Source organism: Suillus clintonianus, assembly GCF_016758775.1.
Source record: "Suillus clintonianus strain FC179 chromosome Unknown DEU56scaffold_79, whole genome shotgun sequence".
NCBI lineage: Eukaryota > Fungi > Basidiomycota > Agaricomycetes > Boletales > Suillaceae > Suillus > Suillus clintonianus.
The window spans coordinates 158,296-174,470 of record NW_024539303.1 but is presented as its reverse complement, the minus strand read 5'-3'; the positions used below and the strand labels follow the sequence as shown (position 1 = coordinate 174,470).

General features: G+C 48.4%; 3 protein-coding genes across 3 annotated transcripts; 1 reads left to right on the top strand and 2 right to left on the bottom strand.

Annotated features, from left to right (window-relative positions):
• Window positions 1-32: 32 nt before the first annotated feature.
• On the bottom strand, window positions 33-3,272 carry DEU56DRAFT_872938 (uncharacterized protein; the record flags this gene model as incomplete). Its single annotated transcript, XM_041355819.1, has 12 exons — window positions 33-240; window positions 283-617; window positions 656-744; window positions 793-1,115; window positions 1,167-1,389; window positions 1,442-1,625; window positions 1,670-1,820; window positions 1,884-2,031; window positions 2,129-2,484; window positions 2,524-2,728; window positions 2,884-3,026; window positions 3,082-3,272. 12 exons carry the CDS (start codon window positions 3,270-3,272, stop codon window positions 33-35), a joined length of 2,556 nt encoding a protein of 851 aa, XP_041204988.1.
• Window positions 3,273-9,520: 6,248 nt separating this feature from the next.
• DEU56DRAFT_743028 (uncharacterized protein) lies at window positions 9,521-12,686 on the bottom strand (the record flags this gene model as incomplete). Its single annotated transcript, XM_041348980.1, has 11 exons — window positions 9,521-9,973; window positions 10,026-10,358; window positions 10,431-10,637; window positions 10,700-10,879; window positions 10,939-11,035; window positions 11,105-11,262; window positions 11,321-11,522; window positions 11,578-11,774; window positions 11,836-12,015; window positions 12,087-12,305; window positions 12,357-12,686. The coding sequence occupies 11 exons, from the start codon at window positions 12,684-12,686 to the stop codon at window positions 9,521-9,523; spliced, it is 2,556 nt and encodes an 851-aa protein (XP_041204987.1).
• A 2,884-nt stretch (window positions 12,687-15,570) lies between these two features.
• Window positions 15,571-15,782, top strand: DEU56DRAFT_717500 (uncharacterized protein; the record flags this gene model as incomplete). The annotated part of the gene is made up of 2 exons (XM_041347619.1): window positions 15,571-15,687; window positions 15,741-15,782. Coding segments are annotated over 2 exons (159 nt in total), but the record flags the coding sequence as incomplete, so codon positions are not given.
• Between the last annotated feature and the right edge of the window lie 393 nt (window positions 15,783-16,175).

Sequence of the window (16,175 nt, the reverse complement as noted above, 5' to 3'; positions counted from 1 at the left end):
TGAATAAGTCCTTCCCACCCACTCCAACCAACTCATGAGTCCATGGCGATATGCAGAACGTTCTGTAGGGCTTCGGCAGCCTCCTCCATATTCATTAGTTCCTCTTCGTTATCGTCAAGATCATCCGCGGACTCTGTAGCAAGCGGCTTCAAGCTGGAGGAGGAAATGAGGGTGTGGGTGTCAGGGATGTCAGCCTTGCAGGAATGCTGGCGTGCGGTAGGCTTGTACTCTCTCCGGTGCCTCTAAGGACACACACTCCAGGGACAATGGTGCCAAGAGAACCCAGGAAGTCTGGCGATGTCTTGCAAGTGTTTGATGTGACAAAAGTTGAACCTGCCTCGGGCTTGCCGCCGCAAACTGATCTGATGTGCGAGAGCTGGACTAAAGGCCTCCGCTTGTTGCTGACACTCGCGAAGGTAGTGATCCTCATCATGTATATAGGCAAGGCAGCGCACCTCAACATTGAGTCGGGTGATCTCTTCTTTAGCACGACAGTGTTTGAAATATAAGTCAGTGGCTTGGCGAGCTGCTGGCGTTGCCCATTGCCGTTGTGAGACGTCGGAACGTGAGTCACGAAGGAGGTCGAAGTCTGCAAGAAATGCATACTCCACCACCTCCTCCCATTTCAACATCCGGCGTGGAGGGGACAATGCACGACTGCAGCGTTATAGCGGTCAAGAGCATTCCTGATTGCCATAGAACGAGTTTGCAATGCCTTGGCGATGTGTTTGCGCATCTTATAGCCTATAAAATTTTGATTAGCAGTGGCAGTAGTGTGAAGGAAAGACTCACCCGTGCCAGACCTATTCATTTTGGTGAGCTCGAAAATCCGTGCCACAATGAGGCCTTCCAACTGGTCAAGCGAGAGCTGGTATTTTCGGTTAGCAATGAGACGTCCTGCGTTTTGCCAGTCGGCGTCTTCGGGTGTCCAGCGATGCAAGATCCCGAGTTTTTGTTCAAGCTCTTGCACGACTCCCAAGTCCTTCTCAAAATTCTCCAGGGCATGCCTTCTGGTCGTCTCAAGCCGTCTTGTCGCGCTCTCGTCGGATGCCAAGCTATGGGCATTTGAAGGTGTGGACATAGCCCACAGTGAGCTGGCAGTATCCAGTTCGTTCCTGTAAAATTAGAGTGAGTCAGTGGCTTAGTGTGGAATCCAAGAAGCTTACTTGCTGGCGCTCAGATTGACCAACTTCTGCCAATACTCCATCTGCAACGTCTCGAGCTCGGGCTCGGTGCAAAGACCCTGGAGGTAAACTTTCTCCTCTTTCAACCACTCATCGAAAGTAGATTCCTCGGTAACGTTGATATCTTGCATGAGCTTCGGTAGCGTTATTTGGCTGTCACAAATGATATCGAGGGCTTGCTTGTAGTTATGGTACAGAAAATTTGCTGTGAGACTAGTTAGAACACACTCCGGTACAATTGAGAGCGAAATACGTACATAAATTCGCGTACACCTCATAGTCATCATTGTGTTCAAAATAATTTGTAATACCTTGCTGACGGTGGAAGATGCTGGCATAGCGCATTGTCGACGCTAATGCATTTGACTTCGAGAAGGTACGTTCACATGTCTCCAAGTCTTCGAGCCCTAGACCAGAAACATACGTTGCGAGGTGGTCGAGCTGACAAAGCCGTTTGGTGAGCGTGCCCGTGAAAAAGCACCGACCAGCGATGTGTAGTTGAGGGATTGTGCACGGGTACCCAATGAACTGTTGTCGAGCGTTGTCTTGAATTGACATCCGATGTCGTATCCACCACCGAGGTCGCTACCAAATGTGTCGAGAAGCTTCGAAACCACAGCAAGTGGATATTTTGCCCTGACATAAGAGATGATTGAAGCTGTTAGTTAATGATTGAACATTGGAGAAGATGCAACTCACAATTCCCTGCTCTGTACCATATCAGCCATCACCAGACTAAAGCCATGGTGGCAGACGGCAATAAATATACCTGTTTCATCATACACTCCCCACATCCGTTTAGTCTTTTCGTCATCCATGTTTTCCATCGTCCTGCACACGGATTCTCCTGATGTTACAACATAAGCATTGAATGAAAAAAAAAGTACTCCATGTGGCACGCACTGTGTCATCGGTGCCTATAGTAGTGTTTGCCTCTTCTTGACGACCATTTCCCCAACTGTTGACATAGTCGCGAGGGAGATATCGGTCACCTCGGACTTGTTGCGTTGTGGGGAGTTCAGATGACTGAGTGTCCTCGTCATCTACACCAAGCGTTCGCTGAAGAATGCGCTTCAACGAGTCGTTGCCATCCATGGCGTACAGGAGCTTGAATGTGAGTTGATCTTCGTCCGCCAATGTATAAGTGCATGATGGACATGCATGCTTGAGGCGCCAATCAGGCGTGTTGCGATTAAGGACTTCAGCCACGAGTGCATCAACACTTGAGCGGACCTGTAGATATAGATCAAACGCTATGGTCAGTTGACGTGAGAGGTAGCGACGATATTCAACCTTAAGTCTTGTCAATAATTAGTGAGACAGAGGGCCAAAAATGTACCGCATGCAATCACAAAGAGTCTTGGCAAATGCTTGCATCGAGAAATGCAGGTCACGTAGATGTGCGATTCGGTAGAACTCAAGGGCATCCACTGTCACAGCAACAGATGGAGAGATCGGAGAACAAGGGATTACACCCTGACGAACGAGGGCAGAAGCGATAAAGGAGTCGGTGGCCTTGAGGGTGAGAGTTACCTTCTCAGCGCCTATCACAATGCCGTGAGGTGCTCACAGCTGACAAAACAAATGAGCGACTCACAAAATAAATCAACGATAGTCGCAGTCCATGATCCTGAGTCTGCTCCTACCTCAGTGAGAGCATCCTTTGCCATTTGATGGAAAAAGCCAGGTCTTGTCCCACTTCGAACACGCTGCAAACTCCATTCAAGGTAAGCTTCTGTAATCGCCGGAAGCTGGGCATCAAATGCGTCTACACGGTGTTGGACTCGATCACGGCGTGTGCGATGATCATTACGTCGTGGACCATGGCCCTTGGGTGTGGTCCTGCATGGTTGCAGCCAAGGTAAGTTCAAGAAGGAACATAGAATAATGGACTCACCCTTTCCAGAAGTCGCCCATTATCTCCTGAGCAAGGTCTTCCAACTCTCTCCCGCTGTGACTGATTTCGAGTTGCTGATCTCCTCGCAAGATCTCGTTGAAATCCGACGAAAAGTCCATACTCATGTCATCGTCGGCACCATCATGACGCTCAACCAAGGCTTGTAATGCCTGGCGTTGTTCTAAAGTCATTGCTAGTAAAAGGTTGTGAGTTTTTCAAGAATTCCAAAAATTCAAATTGCTCACCTTCCAGACGTTCGATCTTGCGAGCCTGCGCACGAGCAGCACATTGCAAGAGGGCTTTAGGACCTGCAAGAGTGTTAGTTGCCAACCGACGACCATTCCGATCGCGTGTTGAACCCAGCTGCCGGACCTTTTGACTGGATAGTCCAGTCCGATTGTGCAGTCTTGAAGATCTTGGGGCCATCAATGTCTTCGGTCTTGACCAATCAACAATGTTTGCATAGACAATGTCACGGTAAGTCTTTACTCACGTGACATATGATACAACACTTGTTACGCACCCGCCAGTGACTTTTTCACTCAAAGACATGAGGTCCCGCTATTCAACAGCGACCTCTACTAAGTCTTCCCGCTCCACGGCAAGCAATAATGTCAGTAGTGGTGGACTTGAAGATTTTCTGAGCGCAATGAAGATTTCAGGTTCATTTTGTTTGCTCACTTCACAGTATCCGAGTCTTGCTGTATCTCTCACCCATTGTCAGATATAAGCTTTAACTCCGTGACGTACTCAAAGAAGACAGTCTAGGAATCAGTCACTTTCAAAATTGGGGATCCACACCGCACACCACGATCGCCTTCTCATTCACGTACTTGTTCGGATGTGGCAAAGCCAAAGCATCGTGATCGCCGATCAGCTGCAGAGTCGGATACTGCGCAATTCAGTACCACTCAACAAGCAACTGTAGCCTCGTGCACACCCCATCCTGATGAGCTGTATCTGCCTGCTGGCACTCAAGTTCAAGGATACTATGTGGTAACTGTTGGTCAGGAAGTTGGTATCTTTTTTCGCTGGTATGTTTTGATCACGTTTTAATGCTGTTGCTCACAATTGATTTGTTAGGCTTGACGCCAAAGCACGCGTTGACGGAATCAGCGGCGCATCTCATGCCAGATACGATCATTGGGCTGACGCACTGGAGTTGTACACGAGCCACTACAATACGGGACTGCTCCGTGCAGTTCCCACTGTTGGAGGACCGTTCTGGCCAGTTGGAATCATACACCCTACTCCACCTCCTAGTCCGACCACTACAGCCTCATCTACCAACTCCGAGGATCTTTGGTCTTATCTTGAAGACTTATCTGAGCACATGAGTCAGGTCTAACTAAGTACATAGAATAATATACTACGAGTGTACCCACGTTTTGAAGAATAGAAATTTAAGCACACCATTGATATTCACGATAATGCTGTTGTGGCAATGGAATGGTGAGAGGCAGGAGATAACACAAGGCTATTTCGTGTGGTGCGGCGGCACACGCAGACAACCTTGAATGAGATGTTGTTATGTCGGAGATTTCTATTTTTGGTTGGCGGTCCTTAAAATGAATTGGAAGCCCTCAATTTGCCGGCGGCATTACAACTCGCTTGGAAGGCAACCCGAAAATTTTGGAAGCCGCTTGAAAGCGACACCAGGGGGCTTCCAAGGCGGTCCCAAGACCATTCCAATTTAAGAGCAAATTGCAAGTCAAATATCAGTCACATGTCCTTCCAAGGCCTTAAAATCATTGCGTGTGGTTGAAATCAATTTTTTTTAATTGCAATACTATCCAAGGCCTTAAAATCATTGCGTGTGCTTGAAATCAATTTTTTTAAATTGCAATACTATCCAAATACATAATACAATCGCTACTGTAAATAGGTATTGCAACATTATAGACTCAATACCCGCGTATTGTAAATGCGAATCCTAAATACATCAGCCGCATCAGCAAACCGTTCCGTCAAACGAAACGAAACGGAGCTGGGCGCGGACCTTGTCGATGTGGCTTGCGAGGCTGGTTTGGGTCTCATGTAGCTCTGAGCGCAGCTCAAAGGAGGATCAAGACACTCACATCCTGCGAAGAGTGGGCAACGACATGGATCAGCATAGCTCGAGCTCAAAGGAGGATCAAGACACTCACATACTGCGAAGAGTGGGCAACGACTTGAGTCAGCATACTCGAGCTCAAAGGAGAAAGGCCATACTCTGGGTGCATTTCTGGGTTGCTCGACAGATGCTTGCAGTGGTCGAGGCTGTTGTGAATGCATGGGAGGAGGTGCAGGGGTTCTGGGTTTGCGGGCGTGGCAGATGCGGGTGTGGGTGCAGAGGTGGTCGAGGCTTGTTGTGAACGCATGGGAGGAGGTGCAGGGGTTCTGGGTTTGCGGGCGCGGCAGATGCGGGTGGGTGCAGAGGTGGTCGAGGCTTGTTGTGAACGCATGGGAGGGAGCAATTGGGGGAAGTGTGGTAGGTTTTGGGCTATGGGGAAGGGGGATAGTCAGTATGTAGGAATAAGAGAGTGGCGGGGACAGACCACTTACACCGAGCCACTGAGCGTGTCGTGAATGTCATTCATTGAAGAGCTCAGGGAGTGCAGTTCTGCGCCAGTGTCATGGCTCTTCTGGAGTTCGCCTGGATGTTGGGAGGAAGAGAGGCGGATGTTGGGATGGCCTCTACGTGGGCAGCGACTTTGTGGTGGATGGTGGTCTTGTTGTCTTCACCGATAATGTCGATACCGAATTCCTGCAGGGGGGTTGGATTCAGATGGGTCAGACAGAGGGAAATGGGGCAGACATACCAGAGCTCGCGGCTGCCAGCGCTTCCACTGATACATGTTGCTTCAGGGAAATTCGTCGGCTGCGCAGGTGGAATAGGTTGTGATGTCGAAGGCATTGGGGGCAATGCGCCATTCTGTTGAGAAGATTGCTGAGTGACAGTGGCGAAGGGAATCCATTGGGACATGGTAGTCGGAATGTAAGTGAATGAGAGTGATTCCAAAACATTCCAAGTTCGGTTATTGTTTGGTACTGTTTAATTATTATTATAAATCATTACGTATTGAATTAATGGCGTCAACATAGACATAGCAATGACAATGATTGATTCAGATGGCTGAATTCTTGTCCGAGTCGACGTCGCTCTGTTGATTCGGATTCAAAATCTCTACTTAGTTGTATTGTAGTTGCATGTCTAGCTAATGTCACAATCAATGGATTTAAGATGATGCATTGCGTGAAAATTTAACCAGCAGACAATTCTATTTGAAAGTAAGGGATTGTCCAGGTATTGAATTACAGGTAATAACAATCGTTGAGCGCAGGATGAAGACAGTCTACTTAGTGATCCTTGATCGGCCCCTTCACACACCACTGCCACTGACTACTGACAACAAAACCTCAGGTTCCTTTCCAGGAGCTTGATCCTCCGGGTCAGCACTGGTAGTAGTATTAGTATCATTGGCGGCCTTGCCCTTCCGCTTTGGCTTTGGCCTTGGCTTCGGCTTCTGGACAGCAGGTGGTTCCAGCTCGTCCTCATCAAGTACTGGCTGCGCTGCAGGTGGTGGGTCTCGACGACCGTCCTCAGCTAAAGCTAAACCTTGCATGGCGGCAGAGATTGATTGGGGACCGGGTATAGCAGGAGGTGCAGCAGGAGGTGTGGCAGGAGGTGCAGCGGGAGGTGCAGCGGGGGGTGCAGCAGGAGGTGCAGCAGGAGGTGTGGTGGGCGCCTCTGAATCGATGACAGGGCCAACTGCATCTAGTTCTGGTAGTTCGCCTCCGGTTTCCATTGCGTGCTCAAACATTTCTTCCCAGCTGTCCTGTGGACCGCTCGAGTCGTGTGAGGGGTCTGAACCGAGGATAGTTGAGGCAGAATGAGATGTCGCAAACAGCGCGTTGTTGAAAAACGTGAAGACCCCGTTTGCCCAGGCACCTCCGGTTAGCAGCGATTGTCGGTAGTAGTTATGGTAGTCTTTGTATGGAATCCGGGATTTGTCGCCGACTTCAACCAACTCTTTGTCGCCGGATAGGACAAATATAGCCTGAAATGCGTAAATATCAATGTTCCGCAGTGTAAGAAGAAGAAGCGTACAATAACGGCTGCTGCTGCGATGAGGCCAGGTGTTACAGCGCGTAACTCCCATATTTTGGCCTTCGTTTTTGGAGTGGGGACTGCGTTGGCAGCGAGTGAAGATCGGCCAAAAAGGGATGCTTTCAAGACCTATGAATGTGATTCAGTTTAGTGGAATTAAAGGAAGGGAAGAACCTACATAAACAAGCTTCGATGTTTTCAGAAAATCATCTCTGGCGAGACGGTCTGGACGCGGGAAAAGAACTGGAGCAAACTTGGTATATATGCCTTGGGGGTTGAGGAGCAGAGTTCGGCAAGCTGGCTCTGTGTCCCGTGCGTAACCTCTTATGAAGAACTTGGCATCCAGACTGAAAATCGCTGCTGCACATGACTTGATGTCTGAGAGCATTTCAGCGCGAACATTATTGACACCTTTCACAAACTGGAAAGACGGTCAGTTGATTGAGGAGGGTCTCAGATTATGGCACATACATGGGAGCCAAAGTTTTTGTGAGCCATCATATTGTGGTCGACTGGGGGAATGAATTGGAAAATTTCGGCTTTAACGCCATCCTGAATCGATAACGGTGAGAGCCACCGCTCCTTGCTCGAGAGGTCGATTCTGGGAGGTGGCCCACGCAAAGGGAAGATAGACGTTTCGACCCATAAGCAGTGCGTGACAGAGAACTTGCGTCCAAGATTTCTGATGCTGTCTTCCTTGGCGGCGAGGGCAAGGTCATTCTTGGTTAGTTTCGTCTTCCGACCTTTTGAAACTGTTGCCTCAAGCAAAGCGTTCTTCTTCAAAGCCTCTCGGTACTTCCCGCGCATGTCCAGAAGAAGTCTTTGCGCAAGTTCAAGTGCCTATAGTAGATATGTCAATGATCACTATCACAAACATTTGTCCGTATGTAACGAAAAGACGGAATTAACTTACTTTGCGAAGATCTTGAGTTGATGCGTTAGCAGCAGGGGCGACAATTGCATCGCGAATCCGCAATAAGTCTGCATCATCATTTGAATCTGAATCATCACCATCAGATCCGTCTGTGTCACTGGAGTTGCTGTTGATGTCTTCAATTTCTCGCGTAAAGTCTTCGCCTTGCTGAATTGGACGCATAATATCAGTCTCAGTATTAGCAGAGAGCGCAGTGAGGCAGAGTCGAAGAATGGCAGACTGGAGTCTCAGTCAGTCGCACAAGCTTTAAATCAACTCTCGCATTGACATGCGTTATGGGGGCCGTCGCAACGTTGACTGTAATGCGTGACATTGTTCTATTAGATAAAAACACACACCTTAGACTTGTTTAATTCAGACTGCAGCGTCGTCTAGATCGTGTCAGAATAAGACCCGTCGGTTGATGTAATAAGGCAACAGCATCAGCATCAACATCACACGCACAAATTAAATGGAGACTCATCACATCAGGCATGCACGTCATAGTGCGGTGCGTCATTGACATGTTGCAGGACTGATTCAGATACATAATATCAGTTATGCCAATGATACCCTGTGTGATGATATTTTGCGGCTTACCTGAATACATAATACAAGCATTGCGTGTTACAGTCCCCATGCAGAAAGCGGAAATGAATCATTGACAGTGCTGAAGGTACCCGAGCATCAACATGAGGCAGCAAGAACAGACCTGCAAAACGAGTCAGTGTCAAGTTCTGAGGGTGTTTGTGAAGAAATGTGGGAGCTTCACCTGGGAGTTAGACGAGGAGGGTGATGGAGGGCATATGCAATGAAATGCGGGAGTTTCGCTTGGGAATTTGAGGGTGAGCGCAGGTCGGTGCGGGGAAGGGCATATGCGATGAGATGCGGGAGTTTCACTTGGGAATTTGAGGGCGAGTGCAGGTTGGTGTGGGGAAGGGTATATGCGATGAAATGCGGGAGCTTGACTTGGGAATTGAGGCGAGTGCAGGTCAGTGCGGGGAAGGGCATATGCGATGAAATGCGGGAGCTTGACTTGGGAATTGGAGGGTGAGTGCAGGTTGTTGTGGGGAAGGGTATATGCGATGAAATGCGGGAGCTTGACTTGGGAATTGGAGGGTGAGTGCAGGTTGGTGCAGGAAAGGGTATATACCATGAAATGCGGGAGCTTGACTTGATAATTGGAGGGTGAGTGCAGGGTGGTGTGGGGAAGGGCATATGCGATGAAATGCGGGAGCTTGACTTGAGGATTTGAGGGTGAGTGCAGGGTGGTGTGGGGAAGGGCATATGCGATGAAATGCGGGAACTTGACTTGGTGGTTAGATGAGGAGGGTGATGGAGGGTGTACACGATGAAATGCGGGAGTTTTACTTGAGATCTTGATGGGGAGGGGGGCATTGGATGGCGCAAGGAAACAGGTGGGTGATGAACCGGTACTACTGTAGCAAACGTCTGGTACGAAGAAACATGTCGGTATCAACATAATCAACAAGAAAATAATCTCCCTTGTTAGCGAAATCGGGGACGACCAAGGCACCACGAATGATGGAATGAAGGGTGATAAACTCAGACGAAGAGGTGGGCCGTGCACGGAGTCGAGTTAGTCGTAGTTCCCTATCCATACGCCGACGTGCCAATGGGCCAATTAAGGCATCCATGGGTAGGACCAGCGCAAGATCTAAAGTGTTGCTACCGACAGTGTGCTTGAACATGTATAATATCTGCACAAAGATATTTTTGTCGTGGCCATCCTTGTCCTGTGTGCGTATTAGGGCGTAGTCGCGCCGTTCTTTGCCATGGAAGCTTGGATTGCATCGCAGGTAGTCGGTAGCCAACTTCCAGTCAGCGGCAGACTCATAGTGCACTTTTAAGTAACGATGTTCATGGATCTGTTGATACACGCAAAGTCAGATTTGAATAACAGCGAGGAAAGATAATCACCTGGTCATGTGCTCTAAGTTTCAACCATGTTGTTCCATCTGGCAATGGAATGTTGTGGGAGGGAAGGAAGTGATTGAGAAATGTTGCGAGCTTCTTCCGGAACTGGTGAAAGGCGCGCGATGACTTGTTTTCTTCCTCCACTTGCGCAAAGCTTGTATGATTCTTGAGGGGTGAACCAATATGAAGATGTTCTTCAAACAGCTCGTCATCATCCTCATCCATATCCTCGAGTTCATCCCGCGAGAGCAGGGCTTTGCGTCGTTCCTCATCAAGGTACTCGATACGGCTACGAATGAATTCGGAGACAACACTCCTATGGTCGAGCTCAAGGATCTATTAGTTAATATTACAGAGTCAGTGGTGTGGAGCGACTCGTTTGGAAGTTAGAAATGCCAATTAACATACCTGATCAGCGATATTCTTATGATTGGTCTGCCGTAGATACCACTTTTTGATTGGCCCGTGTTGCTTTTCATTGGGTCGAGTACTGAAGTTGCGGGCGGCGCCTTTCGCCATGATGTCATCGAATATGTGCTTTCCGGAATGAATCTTAGGAAAGTTCCAGTTTTTGATCGTGTCAGGATCGGTCTCTTTGACAATTTTGATGTACTCCTGAGATAGTGAATAAATAGTTAGTATATGTGAACTAGTCTCAGAATCGCAGTGGCACATACCTCTAAGCGGTTCTGAAACTCAAATACCTCAGCCCTCCCTGCAGCAATTGTGCTTTCGGTTTGGACCTCGAGTGAAATATACATGTCGATATGTAAGTAGCTTGCTATGCACTGCAGTAGCACATAGCCGGCTTCATCCTCTGTGTGCGTAAGTATGTTCTGGGCGGCGTACAATACTTGCTATCAGAGGAGCGACTTCATCAATACGAAGAACTGATAGCTGTAAAGTCACGGCGTACCTTGGAAATATCGCGAAGCTTGTTGCCATCGCTATATGTGATGTTAGTAACCCGATCGAAGTGGTTTAAATTGCGCCATCGCGGGAAGGCATCGAATCTGTGAGCAATTGATAAATAGGATTAGTCTGATAGTGCGGAGTGAGATAATAAATGATTAAAAACCCACTGGTCATCCATTTGTTTCTCAGCGCTGCGTCCAAGGGCCGCGATGCGCCGTTTGAGTTCACCAAACAAATGTTTCCATTGGCCCATGTGATAGACGTGCAAATGGTCCTGTGAAATCGTGTCTTGAGGATCGGAATTTGGGACACTCCAAAAGACGTTCTATAATGTAATGAGTTAGATGTGACTGTTAGTAGTACATTTAATTGGAAGCACTGACCGTAACAGGCCGCAGGCCCTGTTCTTTGAGTGCCTTTTCTCCAGCCGCACGGTCCCTGGTCCATAACTCCACGAAAGCCTTTGCATCGTCGGATGATCGAATCGGGTAAGTGGAAGCGTTGTCGTATAGCTTGTCCGAAGGGACAAGACAGATAGGGCACGGGCAGTGACAGTTGGTCCCTCGTATAAGCGCCATAACACATCTGTTGAGAGATTAAATCAGAAAACAACATCAGAAATTAGTACGAAATGAAGTACTGCTCTTCATAGTCAGCTGATAACAGCAGAATGAACGCATATAGCCACCTCATGATGCCATCATAGCACACATACGCATACCCCATCTGGGCATACATTATAATAGTTTCGAGTAGCTTGAAGAATGACTTGTGCCATACAACCCGTTTGAGATTGACATACGTGAGCTTGCCGTCCTCCTCAGAGTCATCAGGAACCTGCGCGAAAGAATTGTTTCGCCAGTGAAACTCGACGGAACTAAGATTCACTATAACTCACTATTGGTAGCCACCCAACCATTCGCCCACCACCGAGCCCATCAGTATTTCTGATACCAACGGGCAAGTTTCCGCATCGAGCGAACACCGGGTATGCCTTAACTGTGCCAGCAGAGGAGAGATGTGTTTTATCTGCGTATAATATAAACGCAAACGGCACGCCGTTTTCGGGCAAAGATGACTGTGATTCAAACATACGGAAAACGGCGTTACTTAGATACAAGTGAACAATAGTAGTAAGACATGGCATACTTGTACATTCCACCACCTATCTGCAGTCCAAGGTTCGTGTACAAAGCGCTCATAGCGTGTACCGTCATGCTTGTATAATCGCTGCGCATCCCAAACGAAATGGGGCATCAGTAAAGGGTCCTGTAGTAAGTCCAGCGCCCAATCCCACAATGGCCGCGTATACATGTTGTACTCGAGCTCCTCTCGCTTGTGCTGAACGGTGATGGTATGTTTCTCGAACTAAGGCAACCAATATGACTGCAAAGTAAGAACATCTTGTGATTCTCTCACTGGTGTCATTTGAGCGGCTGCCCTATCCCAGGCTTTGGAAACATCTCCATGCGACTTGAAGGTGAAGTTCGTTTGGCCGTCCGCAATCCTCCAGATGAGCCGCAAGAGCTCATCTGTCTGATTCTTGTTCAAAGCAGCGCCATGTGCGAGCTCGGCGAACTCGAAATCCGCGCGACAAGCGAAGGGTTGCCAGGGTTGTTCGTCAATGACGGGCAGCTGTGAAGGCTCTTTGTGTCCAAAAGTGGAGAACGTCTCCACAGAAGTCGCGCGGCCACTGTGCGGGTGGTACTCTGTCTTGAAGGTGTCGAGATTGGAGCGAGCCGAAGGCATAGTTGGGAGTGATGACAGGGTATTTGGAATAGGCGCGGTGCCCATGCTTGTATCTGATGCCGAACCTGGATGGTCTTAGAGGGGGGCGCATCAAGAGTCAGAGTAGCACATACGTTGGCGTGCATCTCCACTGACGCTCATATCGACGAGATCTGAACCACCTTCAGACCATGGATGCGCAGTAAAATCAGGTTGCTGATCTTGAGCGGGCAAGGACTCTGCGTCATCCAGGGCCGATCCCGAAGGGACCAACGCAGCAGCAGCAGCAGCAGAAGCTGTTGTCTGCTGCAGCTTCCTACGATTCCGCCGTTTCTCTCGACGCGCCTCTAACAATCATGCGATAAGGTATCAATATTATTAATGAGTACTTAAATTGATCAATGACCACGTACCTTTCCTTTGAAGCTCCTCCTCTACTGCATGCACTGCAAGTGCTGCGAAATCTTTATTAGCATTCTTCTTATCCCGTCTTCTCAAACAACTCTGTTCATGAGATTTGATCCCACGTGCTGCGAATGACCTGGTACAGTATTGACAATCAACTTGGTTATTGGTCGATGTTGAAGCAAGATATTTACGCCCCGGGTCTGCGTTTCTGTTTGGGGCCATCTAGCAGTACACAGATATACAGAAAGGCAGCTGAAGACACGATGATGGGAGGAGGTGAAGCCGAGGATTGATTGATTACCTTATTATTACTTAGACTTGTCAACGTCGAATCACACCACTGCTTGGAATCCAAAATTAGCATGTGCCTTGCTTGCAAGTGCCTCAAATTAAGTCACGCCCCCTGGGAATTCGGTCGCAATGCAGTTGGCAGGCACACCAATTGTGTCCCAATATAGAATGCTTCCAAGGCACCCCTGGGGATTTCCGACAACAAACCTTCGTAGTCCAAATTAGTGATGTTCCGGCCCGGCTTGGCCCAAAAGCCACGGCTTTGGCCTGGCTTTAGACGGCTCTGGCCTGCAAAAAATCAAAGCCGGGCCAAAGCCGCAAATGACGGCTGGCTTTGGCCTGGCTCTGGCCTGAGCCGCGGCTCGAGTAGGGAATTTACAATTCTGACAAGACTCACCTGCCAGTGTGCGCCTCAGAATGCAAATCGTGACGATTCACTCTCGCTTCGGGCACAAAATGCTGACGGACAAGGTTTTCAGTCATCTGGATCAGATGGGCTCGTGTTTCATTATGGGTTTCTTTCGCTGCGTGAGAGAGGAGGGTAGTCGTCTCGTAAATATGATTCTTCAAGTGATTTTTTGACGTCGAGGCCTGCGAGTGTCAAAAGCGCACCATTTCGAAGGCAAGGAAGCCGACGATATCGACGGTGTCGTCGTTAGCTTTGAGGTCCAGGTGTGGGGGAAGGTTGAGAAAGTCGCGGAAGCGCTTGGCTAGTCGTTTGTCACGTCAATAAGATTTGAGTTACCTAGTTCATGAAACGGCTTTACCTTTTCGATATGTAAATGATGCTTGTCTACAATCTAAATAATGTGATAGTAATCTTTTGCGCCTTAGTCATTAGTTTGTCTGCGCAGATGTCAGCAGACCAACAGCACATGTGGAATGTTAGTGCAAGCTTGAGACGGTGCAAAATGTAACAGCTTGTAAGACTCACAAAAGCTCTTGGTCTCCGGATAATTTTGGATAAAATGGGCGCATTCACGGGTCTGCTGAGAGATCTGTCCAAGGATAATGCGCATCGACAAGATTTGGCGAAGCATCTCATCTTGTGTCACGAAGCTGTAGAGTTTCTGTCCAGAGATACAATTGAGCGCGTGAATTAAAATGAACGAAGAGGCGAGAGAATTGAAGCTATGTACCTTGGTAGCATCTGGACTATATTAGGTAGCATGCCTGAATCTGCCACAGCAAAACTCACTTTTGTATTGGCGAAAGTCAAGTTTGAGAACAAAATTTTATGTCGGAAGTTCGTTGTTGTTGTTGTTGTTGATAGTACATAGGGTAGCCCTAGAGCCGTGGCCCAGGCCGTCGGCTTTGGCTTTCCAGAATTCCAGGCCGGGCCAAAGCCATGATCAAGCCGTCACTTTGGCCCGGCTTGGCCTGGCCTAATTGGGCCCGGCTTGGCTCGGCCCACGGCTTGAAGCCGGGCCATGCACATCACTAGTCCAAATGAGGTCGGCGGACCTTGGGCGGGCTGGTATGATCGTGCTGACAGAGAAATTTTACCCCATATCTTCTTGCTTTAGAAGAGGGTACAGGAACTATTAGTTACCACCAGTTCGTGTACATGATGCATCAGCACATGTCCTAAGTTATGCGTCCGAGCGCTGTTTTGATTTATCTACCTGTAACCAGAGGCGCCCAGGCACCCTACATCCGCCTCTAATTACAAGGGATACGTGGGAGTCACAGGTGGTATCTACCGTGTGCTATGTATTATACTATCACCAGTTCGTGCATCCCCAGATCTCGTGCATCGCTCAAAACAACACTTTTCTACGAACTAATACATGCATATGGAATGATAAATTCTTAGAACGCCCTACGAGCTTTAACGGATGTGATCTAATAAGAAACAAAAGAGATAAATTTTTGGTGGTGACAACGGTTTGTGTCACTCACAAACGCTGGACTTTGAAACTGGCCTGTGTGACGATACTGTGACTTTCCGTTACATTGGTGTGACTTGAGTGACCGTGACAATTAACATAGTGGCATTAAGACACATGATCGCGACACACCCGCGCCTCAGCCCTGCACTTTGAATCCCTGACTAGCCACGATGGCAAGCTCTTCGAAGGCGATCAGCAACTCGACACATTAGCAAGGACAAATATGTATCACGTTCTCGCGTGACGGGAAGTAAGTAGCGAGTTTTAGACCAGAGACTCGAGAGCCGCCGATTCAACCTTCTTTCCTTGGGATTGCGTATACGGGAGGCTTGGATACCCTAGTACGAATATGGCACACTGACGAAGGGGAGGACCAGGAACCAGGAACCGCGTATGAAGCTGATGAGGGAATTACGACGGTCGCCGCTGCCGTGCATTGTTCTTCATGTGTCCTGGATTCGTCTGAGCTGACTCCGGAAAACAGAAAGACTTCTGGCTCTCTGGAGGCCACGACTCTGAGGTGCGAATGTGCCTTCCTGGAAAGGCACAGTTCGATGGACTTGTGACGAGCGCTGCCGGAGCATCGATCAGGTCTTTAGCAGTGGATCCGTCAGTTAAGTAACTCATATCTTCACTTCTGCGCATTCGGAAAATATCATTGTCTGCGTGGAGGTGTTGTCTACCCTCTGATATTACAGATTCTGTTCTCGTTTTCTGGTTGAACAGTTGTCAGCTTTTTTGAGTTTTCTCACTCAATGTCACACCTTTCACTGTCTTCAATAATCAATGCTACATTTTCCTATCTCCCCACATCGGACCAATCTGCTGACAGCTGACATGACCAGTGAAGACAGCCAACGCATTGTGCATTTCTGGCTCATCAGTAATATTGACCTTACAGTTGTCCTGCAAAACAAGT